We start from the raw sequence: 24452 nt of genomic DNA on the forward strand, positions 1-24452 counted from the left end.
CATTTCTCTTCAGTAAGTGTTGTCAAGGAAACCTTCCTTGGGGCCTTGTGATCCACAGCTCCTTTCCCAGCATCCCTCTCCCAACCACAGAGGTCAAGAGAGTAATTGCACAGGAGGTCTCTGTTTGTCACTGGCTCTCTCAGGCATCTTTGGTCACTCTGGCCACGGGGTACAATGCGCTCCATTCTCTGCTCCCCTGGTCTGTTTTCTCCCCAGCAGCTGCTGAAACCCCTTCTATTCACACAGACATTAGAGAGGCCTCCAACAGCAGAGCTGATACCTTGAAGTCATTTATATTTCAGAAGAAAACTGGTCACTGTGCTGGCCTGGAGGACCTGCCAAAGGGCCCCACGGGGCAGCAGGAAAAGTCCCCACCACAATCCCGCACCAGGTCACTCCCTGCAGCAGGGCCTGGCTGCTGCTGGGCATCACTCTCCAGCAAACCCTACTCTTAGGCTCCTTGTGCCACATCCAAGGATCAGGACTTCTCCCAGCCCAGAACCATCCTGTGCAGAGCCTGGGCAGGTGTAACGCCCTCCCTGCGGTTTGTCACAACTGCTGCTGAAGACTGGAGAATCCTGCTGTTAAACATCCCAGTGCTGAGCCCTCACCTCCTCATTCCCCCTGGCCTGGCACCTCTGAGCTCTGAGTTCACCCCTCCCAGCATAATTTTGTGTGTGGGCAGTGATGGTCTCAGAAGTGCCACTGCTGTGACCTTGAGCCCTGAGCTTTCTGCTGCCAAAGCCACCCAGAAACATCCAAGCTGCAAAGATATGTCATTATTCAGTACCACATGCCCAAATGCTGCTTAGCATTCCAGGGAAGGCACAATCCTGCTAAACATAAGGGATGAGACTGGCACTGAGCAGTGCAGAAGGCTGTTTGTGTCTGGAGCTGAGGCTCTGGCTTCAGAGGGACTGAGGTTTCCTAAGTACATCTCGTAGAGCAACCAGCCCTGCTCAGCTGAAGACACGGGCCATGCACAAGAATTCACAGAATCATGGAATCCTTTAGGTTGGAAAAGCCTTCTAAGATCATGGAGTCAAACTATTCCCTGAGCACTGACAAGCCCAACACTCAACTACGTCCCCAGGTGCCACATTTGAACGTCTTTCAAATCCCCCCCAGAATGGTGACTCCAACACTGCCCTGTGCAACCTGTGCCAGGGCTTAACAGCCCTTTTGGTGAAGAAATTGTTCCTCATATCCACTCTAAACCTCCCCTGGAACAATCTGAGGCACACATCCAGGCAAACCTCTTAAGCCTTTTTACTCCAAGTGTTGGATTGTGCCACGGAACTGGCAGAACACCAGGAGCTGACAGTACTTTTTCTAGCAAGACACCACAGCCCATGGTCCCTTCCACATGGCATCCACAGGTGCCCTCTCCTGCCCCAAAACCTTGCCAGCAGGGTGGTCAGCAGGACAGTGAATTAACTGCTCCCACATAATGCTGCAGAGGTGAGAAGAGGTTGCCCAGCACTGAGGTTCTGAATGGTGCTCGGAATCCAGCTCCTGGGAAAAAGACTGCTTCCTAGGAGGAATACTTCAGAAAAATATTGCTCTGGATTGCCTAAACTTCTCCCAAATCAGCGTCAGTCACGTGTCTGGTGAGGATTGTGCTCTGTATAGCCCTCACAGCCTCTGGCCTGTTTGGTTTCCTGGACTCCATCTCCCCTTGGGGCTCAGACCCCAGGGATGCAGGCAGCACTGGATATGGGAGCTGCTCTGTTCCCTGTGCTCCTGCCTGTGTCTCCTGATGGCACCTCAGCTCTGCACACTGCTGTGATTGCTGATTGCTGAGAGCACCAATCAGGCTAAATTAATAAGCAAGTGCCTTTGTGATCCAGGCAGAAAAGCGCTCTGACAAACTTGTTTTATTTGCAACCTACATCAACACTCCAACCTACGTTCCCCAAACATAATTAAATTAATCTGTTGTGCCCACAGTGTTCTTCCCTAACCCCCTGAATGTTTTTCTCCTCGCTGAGTTTCATGGCTCAGCTTTGGGTCTCCAGCTTTGGGACAGAGAGAGGAGGCACTGGGGTGAAGGGGATATGACTATTTTCACAACAGACATAAAACCCAGTGAGTTTCTTCAACAAGTGCCTGACATTTTTGTCACCCAGATGCCCAGGTTCAGGCTCCACACTCCCGGCTCTCCCTCACCTGTTGAAGAACTTGCTGAGCTGTCTTATCCCACCTCATGCTGCTGATCATGGGCAAACATCCCAGCTGCCCCCCAAACAGCATCCCGGTGTGGCTGACAGCTTCAGCTCTGGGGGGAAACTTCTCCCACCAGGAGCACAAATTTCCCCGTTGCATGAAATAATATATATATTAAAAATGTGCCATTAACTCAGCAGCCATTTCCCTCTGGAGATCTGCTACCAGTTATGAACCCATCTAAACACTCCAAAGGCTGTGAGGCAGAGCAGTGCTGGAGATGAGCAGGAATTTAATTTTCTAATAGGGAGATTTATCCCCCACCAGCAGGGCATTACATTGTGTGATCCCTCTGCCTCTGCTCAGCCATGAAGGCTATCTGAAGTTCAGGCTCATTCCCATTAGAAGGATGCAGGGGGAAAAAGTGAAAATACTTGAAAATTAGCCAAGGGGTTGTTGTGTTTAGGGAATGTAACCTAGATCCTTTTGACCTGCTATCCTAGGCATCATCTGCTTAGCTACCAGAGCAAGCTCTGCTGCTGGGGGGAGAAGGGAAACCATTGACAGGGCTGGCACAGAAGGCACAAGGCTGCCCTGAAGCACTGCTTGGGCCAGCACTGCCCAGCCTGTCAGCAGCCCTCCTGATGCAGCCCTCTGGAGTCTCCTGGGTGTGGGAGCAGCAGAGTGTGAAGAGCTCAGAGATCCCATGAACTCTCAAGTGTACTAGAAAGACTTCAAATTATTCAGGGGCCTGACCACAACTCTCACTGTATATAAAGCCCCTGAGACACCAGCTGGACTCACCCAGCTCAGAAAAAAATTCTCTCTTTGCTATTTTATGGGCTCTTACTACAAAGTGCAATTTTATTTTGCTGCTGTTCACCCCAAAGCTAAATTGCAGCTGTAAATACACCACTGGAGTTTCCCCAAGGGAGCAGTAACTCTTGCTTCAAGCTCAAAAAGCCAAGCTCAGTTTTCCCTCTGTCCTGTCCACACACAGCCGAAGAAAGACTCACTGTGACCAAGTGACACTGAGACCACCCCCTGCTTTTGGCTTTATGAACAAAAATGTTCACTTGGTGTCCCCTGCCAGTCTAATTCATGGCTGGCACCTGCAGCACTTTCTCTTCAGGAAGGGTCAGCTGCGGCCTGAGTGACAAAAATGCCTCCCTGAAGGCAAAACACCTGCAGAAAGCCACCTGAAGCCCTTTTTCTCATCCAGCAGAAGATGAGGATGAGAGTTTTTTGGTGGCCATGTAGCAAAACCCCAGTCTTTGCACAGGTCTGTGTCTGAGCAGCCCTCGCTCCACAGGATGCTCCCAGCACACAGAGCAAATGGTCCCTGTGCTGCTGGACTTTTGTGGGAACCCTCCAGGGCCTTGTGAGCTAAAGGTCCCTGTTTTTCCCCCTCCCTGCACCCCACAGCTCCCACCCCACTCTGGCCGCCTCCCACAGCTCCTTCCAGCACACGGCACTGGGAGCTCCAGCAGCTGATCCCCTTAATTAGGTCACAAATAGATTAAGTGTAAAACACTTGCACCAGCCAGATCCTCTGAAGGAAAAACATGCAAGCCCTGCAACTGGGGTAAAAGCTCGGGAGAGGAAAGGTGCCAAAGCTGAAATAACTCTTCAAAACTTTGTCTGCAGGAGCCCTGCTTCAGTTTCTGCTCGACAGCAGGGCCCCTGCTCCCTGACACTGGAGCTAAGTCGTAGCGTTGCTTTAATTTCCTCTTGCTTCTGCTGCAATGCCAGATTGCTTGGATATTCGTAAACAGAAGGAATTTAATGAAAATTATAATTAGAGCCCCGCGGTGCTCTTGCAGGTCGCCTTTACACTGGGCTGCCTATTTACATTACAAATCAGGCTGGTGTCACTGCAGAGTCTACAGCAAGAGAGAAGAATTCATTAAAAGGGAAGCACAGAGTGGGTGAGAAATGGGGTGAGAGAAAATGATATTGTTATTATTAATAATCTAGGAAATTGGGATCTGCCATGGTCTTGCTGCAGCTTTGCTCCTCAAAGGAGAGCTCATCCCAATCAGCCTGAAGCAGGAGGGGACACAGCACAGTCACCCAGAGACTTCCATGGCAATTACTGTACAAATGGACCCTTTTTCGTAGAGCAAGGCTTTCTCACCCCACCAGGACACAAGAAGTGCTCTTAGCACCTAGCTGCCAAGCTGGGGGTGTTAGAAGGAGACAACATGAGGGCAAAGGGATGCAGCTCCCATTATTTTGCAGCTTTCCCTTTCCACCTGCCAGCAGCTCCATGCGATGCTTTTTCCGCCCTGTAATGCCACAGGCAGCAGCTCCTGCTCCTGCTCCTTCCACCAAAACCCTCCAGCACAGCTGGTGACTCTCTGTCTTCCCATCTATGCAGTGAAATTAGGAGCAACAACTTCATTTCACACAGAGGATTGCTGGAGACTTGGCTCCTATTTGTAAAAAGCTTCTGTCATATTCCACATCAATAATCCTGCCTCAGCACAGCATCTTCACTGCCATTGTGGTTTTTTGGACACCCATCTGCTCGTGGAGGCAAAAAGAGGTGGCATTTTAGGTTGGGAACCTCCCACGATGACGGCAGCACCAGCCCAAACCTCTCACCTTTCCTTTCACTGTCACATTCTCAACACAGAGAGGTGAACTCTCCCTGTTCCCATGCCTGCATTCCCCAAATGAGAAGCTGGAGGTATTTTAGGAGTTGGGCTGCAAACAAGCCAAGTGGTTTGTTTGCATTTCGTCCACACTATCATCATCTAAAGCGACCCACACTGTGACAGCTGAGTTTTAATCATCACTAGTAACACTGATGTTTGTGCTTTGCCCAAAAAAACCCCAACCAAAACACAAAAATGTGTTTATATCAGTTAAAAATAAAGGACAAAAGAAAAATTTCCCTTGAAAAACTATAACTGAAAAAACATGTAGCCTTTTTTATCAGCTGAAAAATAGGTATCAGTGAAGAAATACTGACCAGCTCTCCCCTAATGAATGTACCAGGCCTGTCATCAGAGCATGAAACGAAAAAGAACTGGGAAGAAAATAGTACTTTGGACAAGAAAAACATTTAGCAATTCAGCTTCTGGTTCCAGTAAAACACTTCTGTCAGGAAGAGTTTTAAATTGGAACAAACAGGAAAACAACGATTTTGTTCAAAACAGGGACTGTCAGAGGCTTTTGGGGTATTGCAGGAATTTTCCAATAACCACAATCCCCACAAAGAACATCCCTCTAAGAAGTGGATGGAAAATGAATCAATCACTATTGGTTTTCATCATCTGATTGCTTCTCTGGAAGAAAATCAGTCCTACTTAAGTAATTGATTAGTTACCTTAGCAATTACAGGTAAAAAACTGGCTTCCCTTGCCTCCGTCAAGGCATGTAAACTAGGGATATTCCAGTTTTCCATCCGTTTTAGGAGGCAAAGCCAATTTTATGTGAATGAAAGATGATTTCTGAGCTGGTGATTCCCACATCTCGGGAATCACCAGCACCCTCAGCATGGTCCCTCAGAGGTGAGGAAGGCTGAGTACCTCCTGGGCTTCTTCCTCAGCTGTACCTCCCCACGAGCAGTGCAGGCTGCAGAGCAGAACTACTATTTTCCTCAAATAAAAGCAAGAAAACAGAGACACACAAAGTGCTCAAACAGATTCATCAAGTAAATATCTAAAGAGGGAGCTGGCAAAAAGTTTAGGCACGATTTGAGGCTGAAGATGTGCCTCCCTCTTTCATGGGTGGTGGAGTAGTTTGGGAACTGCAATCTGCTCTGGGCAGTCATGGAAGGGTGAGAGCACAGCCCTGCTGCCAAACACAGTCTGAGTGCTGGGAATCAGGGCTCCAGGGTGGATTTTCTGGGATTCACAGCATGAGAGTGGCTGTGGGGGAAGTCACGGTGGTTTTCTCATGCCCACTGTCCCCTGCACCGCTGTGCTTTCTTGAGAGGAGCTCAGTGATACTAAAGATTCTCATCAGGGATTTATCAGCAATACAGAATCATGCTGAAAACCCACTAAGGTTTAATGAGTTCTCCCAGTGGCACTGATGGCATTGACCACCTCACTTTTGGTGCTGCATGCCCTTTGTTGTTGCTCCTCAGCCCAAGTGGGTGATGAAATGAGAGCTGTGACGTTCACTTTGATGGAGGCGAGCTGCTGGCTTTCCAATAGGGTAAATAAGGATTCAGTGCCTTTTAAAAAGCATTATTTTTAGAGGAAAGCCCTTTTGAGTGAAGGCTAGAATGGGGTTATTTTCCACATGACCAAGCACCAAAAGGAAAGCAGCAGCCCAGTCCATGCTCTTATCACCCTCCCTGAGTCACCCACTGGATAGATTTGTCACAAGGTGAAATAAGAGCAAGTCCTCAATTTATTATCATTTTCTACTTGTCCTCCTTAATGCAGCTCCTGCCAGGACGAGTTTGCTGTGGGAAAGTGGAATGAAACCAGGCCTTTCAGCTTGCTGCTAAATAGGACTGGGGGGAGGAGGCTTCCAGGGAGGAGGGAAAATCTTCCTCATTAAAAGGGGAAAATGTGCAACGCAGAGTTTTCATCGGATGCTGCCCAGCCTCCCAATTAGGGTGGCTGGGACAAACAGTGGTGTTATTATATGTAGCTGTTTACCCAGTGTCACTCAGCCATTGTTTATTTTATGAGCATAATTTATCTCCTCCATTGTGCTACCCAATTTGTTTGCATTTTCAGTCCACTCGAGTGTCTCTCTTTCATTGCATACATCTTTTGGCCTCCCACCAACCAACTCTCCAAGTTCCAGGAGTGTCACACAATGGCCAGGCCCCTCCTGCCCTTCATTTTTCGCATGACATTTTTGTCCCCTTATTTCTGCGCTGCCCCTGCCCCTCCCCTGCTGCAGACTCACAGCTCCTCAATGGCTCATGGTTTATTCAACAGCAAAGCTGAATTTCTCTTTTCCTTCTCTTTTTCCACTTTCCCCTCCTTTTAAGAATAGAGGCTGGTCAATAGATGCCACTCTGGCAGCTCTGGAGAACAAAGTTCACTTGCAGCGAATCTTTGTGGTCGTGTCTCCACAGGGCAAGAGTTTGGTGACCCTGCAGGGGCTGAGTCCCAATGAGCAGCTCACACATGGGGCCCCCACGGAGTCCTGTGTCTCCTTCAGCCATGGAAAGGGACAAAGACTTGTCCTCTATCAGCTTGTGACACCAAAGCTTCATCCACACCTCGCCTTGGAGGTGTGAGATGATTCCTCATCCCTGGAACAACGGTATCTTTGGTTTGCTCCTACTTCAAACTTTCTGGCCATTTCTTCCCCCCAAGTCCTCTGATCTTCTTGCTTGTGGGTCTGAGTGCAAGGATTAGTTCACACAGAAAAGTGCTAATTCACATTATGGAAATTCAAATCCTTGCTGCTACAATAAGTAATTCCAAGGAAGTTTAATCTGGCAGGACTCGGAGGTGACTCCAGACAGTGACAACAACATCTGTGCATCGCCTCTTCCTCCAGCCTGGTGACACTGCAGCAGGAAGATGCAGCATTTTCCTCCTGATTGCAGCAGGACCCTATTTCTGATGGGTTCTGATGAGCTCTCAGCCCTGGGCTACAGCTGAACCTGGGATTTACTGCTCCATTCCCATTGAGTGCGCCAGGTTGGGATTCTGGGGTTTCTGATAGAAAATCTGGACAGTGTCTCACCATCAAACCCTGGAGCTCCATCTGAAATGCCCTGTGTTTGCAGGTTAGTGGCCAAACCTGGGAGTGAGGAACTTTACATGGCCAAGAGAGGCTTCATGAGGAAAAAGCTTGGCAGCCATGAAACCTGGGATATGTCTCATGCAAGGAAAGCATCCTACAGGATACTGCCCCATCACCTCCTGTCACCATGAGCTGCTCCAGAAATTCATGTACTTGAAATAACTCACTCAAGTATCCATTCAGTCTCAGTTCATGGACTGCAGAGCCTTTATTGCACACCCATATATTTAGCACTGGGATAGTTCTCAGCAGTTCTAACAGCCCTGTCATCTAAGGAATAAAACAAAGAGTCATTATTCATCACAAGGGAGACACAGTCTTTATTGTCTGAAGCCATGGCAGAGTTTTTCTATCACCCTATCTATTCCTCACTGCCACACAACTCAGCTTTAAGCTGTCTCAGTAGCAGCCCTGGAGGCCCAAATACTTCATAGCTTCTCCCAGTTAAGGGCCCAGCTAATGCTGTGTTGGACTGACTGCAGGACTGACCCCGAGCTCACAGGAGCAGGAAGGGAAAACTTTCCAGAAAAGCCTAAGGTGGACATTAATCTCTGCTAGGTCAGGAGTAAAGTCAGGCAGGGTTATTCAAAGACATGGGGAAGCACAGCTACAAGGAGAGATGGATGAACGTGAGTTTTGGGCACTGATTATGTACCCTATCCAGAAGATCTGGGGTTTGGCCCTGGCCTGATGGCAGAGCTGTGTAGCCTGTAGGACACATCAAGCTGCGCACATCACCTGTCCCAGCCTCCCTGCAGCCCTCCCAAACAGCCTCAGGGTTTCCTTGGTGGATCTATGTCCAGCATGCAGCTGGAGGAACCAGCCTGGTTATCTGGATATCTGGGGATTAATACCTTGGGATCGAAGCATGAACCACCCCCCATCCTTCTTAGCATCTGCCTGAGTTGCTCTGTGCCTCTGGGAAAAGCAGGTCAGATTTGGGGCCACAAGACCCCCTCAGTGGTGCAGATGAGCAATTAAATGCAATCAAAGCAGCACCATTCAGAGAACCAGCTACTTCATGGTCTCCTCAGGCTTCAGGAGCATTTGAGGCTGTGTCTGTGTCAGCACAAGGTAGGACAAGGAGTAAAACAGATCCCTCTGAGAAGGTGCTGCGCAAGGGCTCTCACCAGCTGTTTGCACTAAGGCAAACTCATCCTTGCCTTGGCTGTCTCTGCTCAAAATAATGAGATGGGAAACTTGAAGACCCAGAATCCTAAAAAGTGTCAGACATCTGAAAAAAAAATTGCACTCTCCCAGCTTTTTAATTTGTTTTGAGGTTGGCAATCACATCTCCAAGTGCCCGAGCTCACTTTTCTCCACATGCTCAGACAGCAAAGGGCACAAAACAGCCTGTGAACTCCCATCACACTTCTCTCAGCACCTGCTCTGCTCCCTGCTGAACAGCCAGCAATCTCCCAAGCTAATTAGCCAAACGGTATTCTGCACATATTTAGCATTTCTGAGTAATTAGGATAATCAGATTTCTCCCCTAATTCTGTACATCCACAATATAAGCAGGTGTATGGCCTTTCCCACAACGGTATCACAAGAAGAGTGCTGGCTGCTGGAGCCAGGGATGCCAGCAGCCCGTCAGAGCCCACTCCCCTCTCCCACATGGAAATCTGCTAACAGATTACCAGCAGCCATGGGGAATTGGGAGCTGGGTTTGTATTGGCTGAGCAACCAGCAGTTCGGATTTTCATGCAAGTTATCTAAAAGCACAGTCCTCAAATCTGGCCAGAGATCCAGATATTCCCTTCACCATCCTCCAGGGATCAGCTGCAGGAGTTGTTTTGTGCTGCAGTTGAACAGAAGGTGTTTGGCTCAGAACCTCAGAGGTGTTTGGGTTCTGGGGAGGTTCTGGGAGTCTGCCCAAGACTCAGGGCTCAGATCTTGGTCATTTTCCACAAGGTTCATCAGCCCGAGGGCCTGGTCCTTATCTCTGTGAACCTGTGAGCTGGCATCCACTTATCTGTGGTCTGTGCCACTTCCAAGGTCTTTTGGAATGAATGACCTTAAATGAAGGTCCAAGCCAGTCAGGCCAGGCCAGGTCAGCTCTTTCTTGTCCTGCTGAGGTGGGTCTTTGATTCAAGAGGAGTTTTTCCTTCAGCTGCTTCACTCAGTAATTCCTTCTCAGGGAAGCAGAAAAGTTACTTGGTTTTCTTTTTTAAGTGCCCATGAGTACATCCTGGTTCATGGAGCATTTGGATGTGGTGCTTCCTCCAAAGTGGGAGCTCTTAAAGGAGTATCAAGGGTCCAGCATCTCTGAAAGAAGGAAAGGTTGCTCCCAAGCCCCACAGCATGGAGCTACACTCTCATAAGTAACCTGACCATTGCAGTAATATTAAGCAAAGACCTTGCCACGTCCCCTCCACAAAAACACCATCCTTCTGCTAAGATTCAGGTAGGGAAGAAGTTTGTTTGGAGACCTTAGAGTAGAACCCAAAGAAGCCATTTCTAACATGCAAGGCAATGCTCTCATTGTAGTACTGTAGAATAACATCCAAACTTCCTAAACATGAATAAACCTGAGTAAGGCCAGGAGTTAAGATTCCTCCTGATCTCCAAGCAGGTCAGCTGTGCTGGTGCTGAGATTGGGCTCTGGCTACTACAGAGCTAATGTTCAGGTGTTGTTAATTGTGGGGAGGCTGTTTGTCCACGATGGATGACCACAGCACTCAGAGCGCGCCATGCAAGGCTACACTCAATATTTTATAAGTTGTGTGTGGGTAATAAAAAGCTCCATCCCCTTCTTTAGTGTCCTCTATCTCACCTTCCCTGCTCAGACGAAATGGTGCTCACAGATGAACTATCCCCAGGGAACAGCACTTGGAAAATATAAATCCGCACCAAATGCTTTAATGGGTCCGAGGCTGTTGTCAGGGTCACCACAGACACAAGACAGGTCCCTGGTCCCCTGAGAGGTGTCACAGGAGGCATCTTCCCAGGTTTTGTATATTTGCTGTAACTGTGTATTCATCTGAGCACCAGAATCCGTTTTTTATAAGGTGTATTTAGGACTTCAGCAAAACCCAACTATTCTCAGTAAGGTTAAATTCTTGTTTTTTCCTCTTAGCCCAGGTGACCAGCTGACCAACTGCTCACTAATGAAGGACAGAGTCTGCGTCCTGTATCATTCTGACCTCAGGTCAGTGATGTCCCAGGTCACAGGGATGGCACAATGACAGAGCACAGCACATCCAGCCCTTCCACCCCACTGCTGGGCACTGGGATGGCTCTGCTGCTGAAATGAGGGGCAACCTGTGCTCCCACACTCCTGAACATCAGAGCTGGGCACACATCTGCGTGCTTACTCTACTGGTGCAGAAAAAAAATGATGATGATCCTGGTTTTCTTGAGTTTTGAGCACTGGAGGGAAAAATGGAGGGTTAAAAAAAAAAAAAAGAGGGAAGAAAGCAGATATTTTGCTGGGCTGAGAGAGCCTGGGGAGCAGGTGGGAAGCTGCCTGCGGGGCTGGCCAGTCACTGAGAGGTGGCAAAGAAAGCTGGCACAGCAAGTTCTGACGTCTGCCCGCCTCGAGCAGGTGATGAAGACAAGCTGTTGCCTCGATTCCCACAGTATATTTTCATTAGGCCCAGGCAGATGGCAGCGGAGGTCACCGCTTCCACACCATCATCCTTTCAGCCCAAAGGTGTCAGGGAATCTGACATCTCAATTACTAAACCTGGAATCACCCAAGCAGCACCTGATGGACAATGGGGGAAAGGGGATCAGAAAAGCTGAGCTCCTCATTTCCATGAATTCTCACCTTTGAGAGAAAATCTGGGACGTGCACTTCCCTGATAAACAACATATTTGTGTCCAACGTTCTGACACAAAAGCAGCTGCGCTGAGAACGAGCCACAGACACCAGGAAAATGGCAATTAAGTCCTTGTGGAAAATAGACCAGAAAGCACCCCTTGGAAAAGACATTTGATGTTAATGAGCTACAGTAAAGTCAAGGGAGGAGATATTGATCTTGCCCCAGCAGAGATCTGCTGCTCGCTCCTCCATAGTCTGTGAAGCCTCAGAACACAGAGCAAAATAAAACTTCTGTTCTTCACAAGGACTCTCAGATGTGGGGCCAGGGCTTGGCTAAGGCAGGAGGAGCCAGAGCAGCACCACCAGTGACTTTTCTGTGCTCAAGGTGAGACACAATTCTGACACACTGGTGAGAAGCAGCGGCTCTGCTGAAACATTGTCTCAGAGATTTCTGCCAGATATTTCAATCACTTCAGTTTTTCTCCTCCCTATTATTACCACCTACTCTCCTATTATTACTTTAGTACTACTGATTCCCTACTTTTTACTCCTGTTAATCCATACTTTTGTAATTCCTACTATTACCCCTGGCAAGAAGAAAATGAAATAAGATTCTGACTCTTACCAAAGATCAATAAACAAACGAAGCAGAAGTTGTTTGTTCTCAGTCTGAAATCCCATGAACTTTAAGGTAATATTATGACTCTGGAATGATTATGAAATATCTCAGATTCTAATTTCCACAGGGCGTTTATTCATTGAGTTTCCTTCTGCAACAAAAATACCCCAAACCACTGTGAGCAGATGAGTCACTGCAGCAAAGCACCACCCTGAGCAACACCCAAACCTGTGCTTTCTCTTTGAGGATTTTTCTCCTTAAACCCCACTGTGAGCTGGGTTTGGGAGAGACATGATCATCTTTCAGAGATATCTGAAAGATGAGAACATCCAGGGTGCACAACCCCAATGAAAAAAACCAATAACGAACCAATTTCTTTTTGGGGAGACTTTCCAACTTTTTTCAGAAGTGTTTTCAAGCTTCTGTAAAAGTTCAAAATATTTGGGGTTTGGCACAATAAACACCCCTAATTGCTAAATGCCAGAGTATTTTCTTCCTTTTTTGTCCAGAAATGTAATTTTTTCCCTCCTCGTGTTCTTTGGACAGGGAAGGGATGAAGAATGTGCTGCTTTTGAGACGAAAGTTTCCACTTGGTTGAAAACTCTTTCTACCAAACTGAAACAGAGACACAGCCTGTGCAGTTGGGTGTGCTCATCACATCTACTGCAGGAGGAGTGGGGACAAATGGAACATTAAATCACAAATTAACCCTGGTTTTGGGGGGTATTTAACGAGAAAGAAAGGTTCAGTTCTACCGCCCTCAGACCCAACATTTTGTTAATGGGAAAGGCAACGCTACAGCTGGGCACTTGCTGCTCACTGGATAATACGCATTTTCTTAAGTGCTCAAAAAGCAATTGGCTAGTCCAGGGTTTTCCTGGAGGAAAAGAGATCACAATCTGGCCTTTGTTATCCAGTTTGTTCTCCAAGAGTTCATACTTGAGGGCCCCTGGAGCAGATTCTTGGAAGAGCTCCACTTTGCACCCCAGCCAAAATGATCTGAGTTTCCATATATTATTAGCACACAATGGAGCAACGTCAGCTCCCTTAACCCCACACCAGCCAGAGGGAGAGGGTCCCCATCAGGGAAAACCAGCTCCTTCTCCTCTTCTACTGAGAGGAAAAGGAGAAGCCAAAGGAGCAGAGAATGACCGGGAAAAATCAGAGTGGTCAACAAAGATACTGTGTCAGCCGAAATAAAACCCCAGCTCTCCAAGGAGAGTTGACTTCAACACCAGCCTGCCCTCAGCTGCTTTTTTGGCTTGGCTTTGGCCAAATTTCATTCCTGGTCTGAGCGGGTTTGGTTAGAGGACACAGTTCCTGTGAGTCATCTGCAATCTCCAGCACCACCATAAGAAAGGCGGATGTGGGGAGCCAGGAGACCTGGGCATGTCTGAAATCCAGACCCCAAACTGCTCCTCCCTTGTGCTTCCCTTGTGCTGCAGTGTACTGACTCCAGCTGCTCAGGAAAAACAGGGGAGAAAAGGAAAATCTCATGCAAAAATTCAACTTTTTGTAAGAAAAGCTCCACCACTCCAAAATTAAAAATGTTTGCCAGCACAGCAAACATTTGCCAGCACATTTTTGACTTTTCGCCAAAATATTCTGGCCAAAACTTGGGAGAAAAACTCAGGACTGTCTGTGGAAAGCAGATACTTCTCATGAAAATATTCATTTAGTCAAATCCCCAGGTTTCTACTGAAAGTCAGCTTCAGTGGAAAATGCTGACGAGCTCTATTATTGGCACAGCTTTAATTTTCCTTTGTCTGGAAAAGACACGGAGAAGACAGCATCTGTCAAACGTAGTCTTTAGACTTACATTATTATTTAGCCTGGAGTATTGTTCAAGGACCTCAGGAAAGGTTTGAGCCATCACAGAGCTGGGTGCTGTGCACATCCACGAAAGATGGCCCTTTCCCTGCAGGGATTATAATTTAAGCACAAACCATGGAGAAGATAAACAGCACAAGGTAATTTTGGAGGGGTCCTGAGCAGCATGATGAGCAAAGGGACGCTGTGCTTCCCCTTGCACCTGCTCTTCCCCCCAAGGCTTTGTGCTCAGCCACACAGCAGCTGTGCAGGCTCACAGCTCCCTCAGGGCAGCCTGACTCTGCCCTGGCTCCAGAGGCAGCTGCAGAGGAGGGGAGAGACAAGTCCTGCTCTCCTCTCCAAACTTGAGCCCAAATGATCCCTGGGGTGGAGAGGAGAAAGCCAAGCAAGTAATTTCTACAGCCCCCAGACACTGCAATCCTGTCTCCTCCTTGCCTTGGAGAGGTTCATGCTCTGCCACCCTCCCTCTTGCAGCCCACATGTGGTGATGGATCGAGTCACAGAATCAGGATCACAGAATGGTTTGGGTTGGAAGGGACCTTAAAATCATCTTGTTCCAACCCCCTGCCACGGGCAGGGACACCTACCACTAGACCAGGCTGTTCCAAGTTCCATCCAACCTGGCCTTGGACACTTCCAGGGATAGAGCAGCCACAGCTTCTCTGGGCACCCTGTGCCAGGGCCTCACCATCCTCAGAGGGGAGAATTTCTTCCCAATATCCAATCTAAACCTACCCTCTTTCAATTTAAATCTATTCCCCCTTGTCCTATCAGTACATGTCCTTGTAAAAAAATCCCTCTATTCCAACTATTTTAACTCACACTTTATTTTTGCCCAGATCGTGCCTTTCCACGGCATACCACTGCCAGTCTGCCACACTCCCCTTCTGCCATCACTCCTCATGTGCTCTGCACCACTTTATGCCTTGATCAAACCAACACAACCACTTCAAGAGAGTAGTTAGGGAAGGATCTGTGCTGGTTTCAAATAGCTTCCAGAACAGGTCACCCTCTTCTGTAAGAGATTAGAAAGGAATCACTGAGAAAGGAACGAGGCAGAAAGAGAGCATGAGGAAATAAATAAATAAATGTATATCGTTACTTTTGGTTAGTCTCGATGTGCAGTCCCATCCCAGGGCGCCTTGTTCTGTGCTCATTTGAAGTATTAGTCACTTTTTCCATTAGAAGCTGCTATTCTAGGGGGATTTATAATGCATCTGTAAAATTGTCTCCAGGCTTTGCTTGGCATCTGAGCTCTCAATCCATGGACAGAATGTAAAGAAACTACAGTTGTTTGATTTATTGGGACAGGGCACAGGGAGCGGGGGAATTTTTCCATGCTCAGTGGAAATAAATTCACATAGTGCCTCCGGTGCACAGGCACTTACTGCTCCAGAAAATTCACCAGTTGGGTGCAATCTCACACTGGCAGAGAGGAAAGCAGCAAATCAATGATTATTTAATATCTCGCTGCCTGAGACCCAGCCCTGGTCTGTGGCTCCTCACCATGACCCACCCAGCCCACTGGTGGGTGTGACAGCCTCATTCCACTCAGGTTCAGAAATCCTGACCTTGGCAAATGTTTTTCAATTCTAATTCCTACAAGGGGCATTTGTTAGCCCACTAGAGAGGCTCCCTGACAGAGTCACGATTTTCTCCTGGGGAGGCCTATGGCTCATTTAAACTTTGCTCTTGTTTCTTAATATGCATCTACCCAAAGGCTGGGAGGGATGAGGAAGGGCTGGTGATCTGCTGTAGGTGACACCAGCTCCTGGATGGCAGAGGTGTCTGGGCAAAGTGAGCACAAGAAGGCGACAACCCCTTTGGGAATGATAAACCCTGGAAAAACACCCCATCACCTTGCTGATGGTCCTCCTCCATGCCACCCATGGCTGAGGATAAGCCCTTTTGCAGGGTAGCCCTGACCTGGGCCAACTTTCACCCAAACTTCTGCTGGATTTAGGGCTGGACTGGGAAAAAGGGAAGGATTAGGGACAGGGATGCACACCAGGACAGAGGGAGGGAGAGCCAGAACCTTCTTGCAGCTTCCCTGCAGCACCACTCAGCAAAGCACCGAGCCTAACGTGGATGCTTCAAGGAAACAATAATCTAAAATTGGAACGCGGCAAATTATTTATTCAAACTACAGCCTTCCCTCCCCCCTTGATTAGCAAACCGCTGGGGAGTCAGCCCTGATTTTCTTCAGACAGATGCAAACGCTCTCCTCTTCTCCCTGTGCCACGAGGCTCAGCCCGTGGGGGGCTGAGGAGCTCGTTGGTATTCGCATTGTGTAGCAGCTCCTTCAATTCACACGTTGTTCTGCTCTCCGGCTGGAGCACAAACTTTTTCTTTGGGAGCACACACTGCAAATGATGAATTTGTTTGTTTTCTGCCTTTTTTTTTTTTTTTTTTCCCAGGGAAACATTTAGACTGCAGTGTGCAAACACTTCCCCGCACGCTCGCTCAACTACTTGCACCTAATAATAAAACAGTCTATATGAAGCATTGCGACTCAAATCCCTGATGTGAGTTTTTTGGGGGGTTGTTTCATGTTTCATCATTTATATAAAAAGCCCTGGTGAAACTTTGAGGAACAGACACGAGAACATGTAACAGATCTCAGGGGTGTGCTGCAGCACTGAAGTGGGAGATCCCAGCACCGAAATCCCCTCCCCACTTAAGTCAGAGGGAAAACGTCCACACAAGAGCCAGAATTTCCCCCCTGGGACTCTGGCAGTGGGAGACACGGAGCTTGGCAACAAACAGGGAAGGCTGTGAAGGGTTCAAAGTATCAAATGAAGCTGAGCAGAGACATGAGAGGAACAAAGGAAGTTCACGTCATTATAATTTATTGATGATCTTGGCCTGATTGCTTCAGTGTTTTGTCTTAGCAGAGCCCATCCTGGGCAGCAGCGAGTCCTGCACATCACTTGGCTGTGCGGATGTGGAAGTGATGTGATGATTTACAGACAAAGTTTGCTTAATGAAATAATAAAGTAAATAAAAAAGCACTGTGCTGGATCTCACCCTCACCCAAGCGCTTGCTGGGAACTGGCCAGGATCTCCTGACCTCACCCCCACCAGAGCTCAGCTCCACAAATTCCCTCAACCATAGTTCACATTTTTTCCAGCTCTACCAATTCACTCAGCAAGTGCCATGGGAAATCGCTACGGCTGAGGCATCCAAACTTGCTTAAGAATGAGCCAAACTGATTCTTTTCTTCAAGGAGGAGGGTCTTAAGGAAAATAAAATGCTGGGGGTTCTTTGTCCCTGTATCTTGGATACAAGAAAACTCCCACGCTTGTCAGAAATCAGAACAGCACCAGCAGCTCATGGCTTTTTCTTTTTCTCATTCCCCCCCCCTTTTTTTTTTTACCCCAGTGTGTGTGTGCTTAGAGCAGGATGACACAGTGATGGGTTTAAGAGACAGTGAGTGCTGAGATGCCAATTTCTAACGTAATACAGGGTGCAGCTTCTTTCTTGCGTGATCACGGGTGAAAAATCAAAAGAAATAATCCAGGCGACTAAATACACTCCCCAGCCATTCAACTCACTCATAAATATGCTGAGCAAGACGCTTTGTGCAAGAAAACCCCATCACTTCTATTCTGTATTTCGTTTAATGATGAGTCAAATCCTCCACACTCATCTTCCGATTGTGCTAGTCTGGGGTGCATTCCCACTCTCCTCCCTTTCAATTTTAGGCTGATGGGTGTAATTTCAAAACTAGCAGGTTCCCAGTTTTCCTCTCCCACCTTCAGCTCAGTGTCTGCTCCCTGACTCTCTGCAGAAAAAGAAACGCTGTCACAGCACCCAACTCCAAAACAAAGAGTTTTAACCAAACTCACCCCTTGGCACCAGCAAGCTATTCAAAAGAACTTCGCAGGAAGCCTGCCCTTTCCTGCACACTGCTAATGCTCCAAAATAAAGCAAATCTGGGAGAAGTCAAGGAAATTAAAACCCTAGATGCTGTCATTTCCTTTTTAAGGCTGGAGGAGCCCTGGAGCCCATTAGCTATTGACAAGAAGGGGACCCTCCAGATCCAGGCTGGATGCACAGACACTCAGGGAACAACCAGACCTTTGTTTATCATCTATGCAGATGTCATAAGGACCAGGAACCCGCGCCCACCAGGGACCGACCCGTGCCCACCAGGGACCGCACTCTCCGCACACTGGGAAGTTTATTCCTACATAAATATATGCATATTAATAGGCACATTCTGTCTAAGCACTTCATCCCCAGCAGATTAGGATGCAGGCGACCAGGGTGGGATGCGGGTGGACCTTTCCATGAAAAGAGGCTAAGGTACCACGGTGGGTTTTAGCACGTATGAAGTTTGGTTTGGTTTGCAACATCGCCACCGAGCCGCCGGGACTCCTCTCACAGAGTAATTTTCTTCTTTTTTCAGTTGTATTTTATAAGCACAAACTTATTAATTGAAAACTACTTCCCCCACACACCTTTTTTCTTGAGTTTTAAGCATCGGTAAATCCCCCCGGCACAGCAGAGCGCCGCCGGAGCGCAGCCCGACATCCCTCCACCTTGCTGCTCCGAGCCGAAGTTGCGGAGGAGCGCAGCCCTGCTCGGGGCAGAGGGCACCGAGGCGCTTTTGTTCCCGGCCCCGTCCCGGGGCGCCGAACCCGCAGGTCCCCGCCGGTTCCCCCTGATCCCGAGCGCCTCCACTCACCAGCTGCAAAGTGCAGAGGAAGATGAGGGTGCAGCGGCCGGTGCAGCATCCCATGGTCCCCGAGCAGCGGGGCAGGGCAGGGGCAGCCCGGTGGCCGCGGCCCCGCCGCCGCCCTGGGGCTCCGCGCTGACCGGTCCGCGGCCGCGGGGAGCGAGGCGGGCACGGAGGTCGCTCGGTGTCGCTCGGTCGGTGCCGGCTGCCGGAGCTCCTCCGGGAGCCGGGGAGGAGGAGAGTGGGGCCACAGCTTAAAAGGGCAACGCTCCGGCGGCGCTGCCGTCCCGCAGGCTGGGCGGGCTGGCGGGGCGGGGGCTGCCGCCAACGCCGGGATGCGGCCCCCGCGCCCCCGCAGGCGCGCTGGGATGCTCCGGCCCCGGCCCTCCCCCGGGAGGCGGGGGCAGCTCCGATGCCCCGGACAGGGCAGCCCCTCGTTTTTCCCTTGACAGGACGCGGGAGTGATCATTCCGTGCTGGGGCAGAGGGCTGTGCTGGCCAGGTGTGTGTGCGGGACACACGGTCTGTGGAGCTCCTCTCCTCTTTCCACATATGCCTCCCCGTGCTGGTGCTGGCATGTTCGCCCTGAACATTATGAAGCCCCAAACTAACCTAAAATGCAATGGTTTTTCCCATAAAATTTGTCAGGGAGGGTGCACGTGGAAGACAAACTCCTAAAGGGCGATAAGACAAGGAATTCTTTAAAATGAACGTTTGTGGGTATTTTAAAGTATACCCAGGTTTGAGAATGAATCCCAGCTGACCGGGAGCAGAGGGATGTAGAAGAGCATCTCTCTACCTCCAAAAAGTGCTTCTACCTGAGCACTGTGTACACACCACTCGCTGTACCCTGCACCTGCAGATAAGCAAGTCAGTCAGCTTTAATTGTGAACGCAGAGCAAACCCACAAGCACACAACCACCTCCTTTACATGCCCGAGTCCTTCCCATTGCCTCCCCTCCCGAAGGAGAAGCAGGATCCAGAAGACACAGCTCATGCCAGCCTCTCCTGCTGCACACACTTGCGGCCGGCCTGAGGAGCAGGTCACACGCCACACGTTGTCATCGGGACAGACTTGTAGCTAAGCTCAACACAACAGGATAAGAAGCTTTGGGAGAGCCTCATCTGGTGACAAGGTCGTCTCTTTGCAATCTCTGGTGGCTCCAGCGTCTGCACAACAGTTTGTTCTGTTGCCTCTGGCTGTCCCTTCTTCCTCTGAAGCAAGTCAGTGTTTCATTTCTGCCTCCAAAGCAGGGTGTGAGTCCCCACCAGAAGTGATCAGCTCCACTTTCATTTTAAATAAGCACAGCCCACTGCTCGTTGCAGTGGGGTGAGAAGGAGGTGGCGGCTGAAATCACAGCAGCTCTATCATTTCACTCAAGGAAAACACTGCCTGCCTATATCCTAAGGAAGCAGGATTGGTCCTCAAGTGCTAGGAACGTTTAAAACCTTATATTAACAACATTATTGTTATTCATATCAGCCACAGGGAGAAACAGAACAAACAAACAAACAAACTCTGAATACCTGAGATTAGAAGGCAGCCTCTGAATTGATCGAAAATCCTTCTGGTTTTAAATGGTAAAATATATTGATTATCTGACCTGTGCATTGTGCATAACCAAGGCATCAACTAATGCAGTCAGGTGCAATAAAACACGTTTTATTATACGTGAAAGGAAAACACCCAGAGAAGAAACCAATTTATTTTGCCCAGAAAACTGTGGACTGAGGAAGCTTTGGCAGTATTCATAATCCCCAGAAGGTGGATTTTGGATGGAATAGGCAATGGAGCAAAGACCAGTTTATTTTTTTCATGAATGCAGATAAAACATTCCTTACAAACCACACAGGGAGGTCTCACTCTGCACTGTAGGGTCAGGCAACCTGACATCAGAATTACAACAGGAGCTCAAGTCGGCCAAAAGCAGCCTGGGGTTAGGCTGGTCTTGTTACGTGCTCTGCAAACTGCTGGCAACAACAGGGGAAAACGGGGATACAGCCATGCAGGTTAGAACCTGGCTTTTGTGTCAGTTCTTAAGGTTTTCTGCATCTCTTGGTCTGCCTCCTGCCTCAAAAAACCTCCTGTAGGCATTGCTATTTTCCAGCTCAGTTGTACTGCAAAGGAGACACTGTGTGAAACAGCAAAAGGCATTGCTGCTGAAAGGCTGAGTTTGACAGAAAGAAGATTTTTTCCACCTGCATTTTCATCTTGATAAGCTGTGCAGAAAGCAAGCCTGGCTTGGCTGGGACTCCACATGCATGTGAAGGAAAACACAGACTTTCCTGAGCTTTTTAATAAGGGTGAAGCCACAGGAACAACGCATTCTGTATTTCAAAGAGAGACTTAAATCTCCCAGGGCCTGATATTATAATTTTCATTCATATGATTTCTTATCTATCTGACCATCTGAATTCTTGCATGAGTGCTGCAGGACCACACATCTATCTTGAAAGTTTAATTTGTAAAACCAACTACAACTTTAATTTAGCAAAAAAAGAAAGAAAACCAAAATTGCTCAGTATCCTGAATTTTTTATTTCCTGAAGTATAAAGCTTTTGATGGATGAAATGTTGCTTCAAGAGTCTAGTCTGAATGTTAGAAAGGATTTCTCCTTATTAAGGGGTTCTGGATGGGGTCTGAGGGATTATTAGCAGGGATGTCGGTGTACAGGGATATGTGTACACAGAGCAAGGCAATCACAGGCAGCTGCATCCCTCACCATCAGGAGAGGACCAAGGACAAAGAATTGGTCAAGCAGTCATTACTGCAGCCCTCTCCAAATGCCAGGCCACAGAGATGCTTAAGAGATCCTGGTTGTTTCTTTTATACTCCTTTAATTCCTGAGGATGTGCTTTCATTTTAAGGTTCTGATGCACATCCTGACTTCATGGAGGGAATGGAATCCCTCCATGGGATGGGAAATATCCTCAGGTTCAGATAATACTCCAGAGATTGAATGTCCCTGTTCTTAGACAGATTTTGAATCAGGATCCTCTTCCCATCCAAATTTATTTTTGCATGGCTCCAGCTGCATTGCTAGGGATGATTAACCTTAGATAGAGGGACCTTGTTATCACCTGTCAGATTACATCCAGATTTCTGGGAGAAGTCCCAGGTTTACTTTAGGAGAAATGAAGAAACAAAGTTAGCAAGGTTGAAACAAAGCAGCAGTACCTTATCACAGCTTGTTATCTCTAATACCTGCAGCCTCCTCCTCTGACAGATCAAGAGGAACAGTAGAGGCTAAAAGTATTAGCTGGGGACATGTCTCTTCACAGCCCAAACCTGTAATTGTCACAGCTGCTGAAAGCTGGAGATGGGCTTACATCCCACGGTACCATGGGGTGCATTATTCCACTCAGTTCATTCACACCCACCTCCTCTCCACTTTAATAACGTCAGCTGGATCACAGTGCCTTTGCAGATATCTGATCAAACACAGCCGTGTCAGAGTATTCCAATCTTTCCATCCACACCCCAAAGGCAAAGCGTGCCTGTCCCAGTGCTCCAGGAGCTAATCAGCCAGCCTGCTCCCCTGCTCCAGGGCACACAGCAGCCTTCCCAAGGTGGTATGTCACATCCTATTTCTCTGTCACAATTAGAACTAAGTCCCACTGCCAGTGGCCTGAGTGACGGCAGCTCAGCACTGCACACAGCAGGATTTCCTGCAGCCACATCCAAAATGACAACTGGGAAGTCTTCACATACGAAGGGCATGAGCTGTGAAGCTTCCTGCCACAGGACACTGTGGAAGTTTAGAATATATCTGGGTACAAATGGATTAGGATAAATCATCTTCCTGCATGGAAGGAGGAAAGGGCTCTCTCCTGTCTGCTCAAGGGTAATGTTGGATGCAGGGAGAGGATCTAACTGCTCATGACCCGAGGTTGCCTCCAGTCACCTTGGGCAGCCAGCTCTGGCTACAAGAACTTGACTCTGTGATGTGTCCCATGTGTCTTACTGAAGATTTTCTACATAAAGATTACTGAACCAGCTAGAAAGAGATTATGAAAAAAAGGACAAGAACTCTTGACCTTCTAATTTTAAACTTGTAAATTTTTAAACCTGCCATTACCCGGGGCTAATAACTAGAGCACTGTTACAGAGCTCAGCTGCTCTGGGACTGAAGCCAGCTGAAGCCAAGACTATCATGGTAGAAGACCCAAGAGAGGTGGCAATAGCCCAGACATGTCCTTCTGCTCTTCACAGGGACCAGAGGGGCAGAGATGCCCAAACTGAGCAGCACCACAGTGGCACACCCTCAGAAGGCCATGGCCAAAAGAACCACACACTGATCTTCCCCTCCTTTTGCAGCCTGGTGAATTAATTGCTGAGGAAAACAGCCTGATGACAGCAAAGCACAATGTTTCAAAAATTGTTCTCATCACTAGACAAGAAAGGGAAAATTCTCAATGACTTTTAACGCTTTGAAATGGTTCCCAGAAGCCCAGGGCGATCTGTAAAATTCATCAGAACTGGTGTGTGAAATCTGTCATTTTCTCTCTGATCCCTGTGAAGTCTCCAATGTTGGGGGGAGGCAGCTCCTAATCAGGGTTTTTCGGCATTTTTACACCACCATCATCTGCATTTCACATTTGTAATTCTCTAATATTAACTTGCTGAGCTGCACAGCAAATTCTCATCACTCTTTGATGAGTAGACAGAGGTAGAAGGCAGATTCACCAAGCTCTCTGGTACGTCAGAGTAACAGCAAGGTGAACAATTTGTCCATATCTGGCTGATGCAGCTGCCTTGTTTGTGTGATCAAGGGCCTGCATGAAGAAAACCTGACTGGCCTCCTTCCTCCCCTGGATCAAACACATCAGCACCCATTTACCTCTATACTGGAGTCAAGGTTCAAATTCACACCGGTACAGCTCTGCTAATGTGGTAATTCTGCCATAACATCCCACAAACAGCCTCTCACAACCATCTTTTTCTATTTCTCCATGTCTATAAAGGAAAAACATTGAGACACAAACACCCTGGAAGCTGCCAGCGTTTTTGTTAGTCTGAGAGGGGTGTCACAAACCACCTCACCTGAGAAGCAACCCTGAAAATCCTCCCTCATCCATTGAAATTCCCCATCTGTCTTATCGGTCTGGAGACCAAAACCATGTAACAGCTACTGAACTTGAGAAAGGCTACTCAAACTAGTGTTGTAGTAGCTCTGGAGATGGCATGTGCAGGGATAAGACCCAGGAAACAGCATGAAGTTGTGTCAGGAGAGGTTTAAATTCAAAATTTGGAAAAGGTTCTGCCCCCAGAGGGTGGTTGGGCATTGGAACAGCTCCCCAGGGAAGTGGTCTTGCCTCCAAGACTGGCAGAGCTCACAGAGTGCTTCGACAATGCTCTCAGGCACATGAAGGAATTGTCCTGTGCAGGGCCAGGGGTTGGACCTTGGTGATCCTTGTATGATTCTATGTCAGCATTCCTGACAAAACAGGCACAGCCTGGAGCAGAGGAGGCAGTGCCCAAAGGGTTAAACCCCGCAGGGGAAGCACAGCTGACACCCCAGCACCTCAGCCATGCAATCCGAGTAGCTGGCAGGATTGCAGCCACATTTCAAGCCGCAGTTTCACTAGGCACTGTGACCAAGAAGTAATTCAGTGCAGCTGCCAGGGTCCCTGGGTATTGATACCAAGTGATTATTCAA

At 48.3% G+C, this 24452-nt stretch overlaps 1 protein-coding gene across 3 annotated transcripts in view; it reads right to left on the bottom strand.

Moving 5' to 3' along the window:
- NKAIN4 (sodium/potassium transporting ATPase interacting 4) overlaps window positions 1-19090 on the bottom strand; it is a 50634-nt gene extending 31544 nt beyond the window's left edge. Inside the window, exon 1 of one of the 3 annotated variants that reach the window (XR_006019207.1) lies at window positions 18803-19088. Coding sequence is in view for 2 of the 3 variants with exons in the window: in XM_042046709.1 (XP_041902643.1) it covers window positions 18803-18856 (54 nt within the window). In the remaining variant the exon portion in view is untranslated. Of the gene's footprint in view, window positions 1-18802 lie in introns of all 3 variants that reach the window. The other 2 variants (XM_042046709.1, XM_042046695.1) reach the window with 2 other exon arrangements.
- Between the last annotated feature and the right edge of the window lie 5362 nt (window positions 19091-24452).

The sequence above is a fragment of the Corvus kubaryi genome, unplaced genomic scaffold (genome assembly GCF_017639235.1).
Source record: "Corvus kubaryi isolate FWS band 111438036 unplaced genomic scaffold, C.kubaryi_AGA036_p1.0 134, whole genome shotgun sequence".
NCBI classification, from domain to species: domain Eukaryota; kingdom Metazoa; phylum Chordata; class Aves; order Passeriformes; family Corvidae; genus Corvus; species Corvus kubaryi.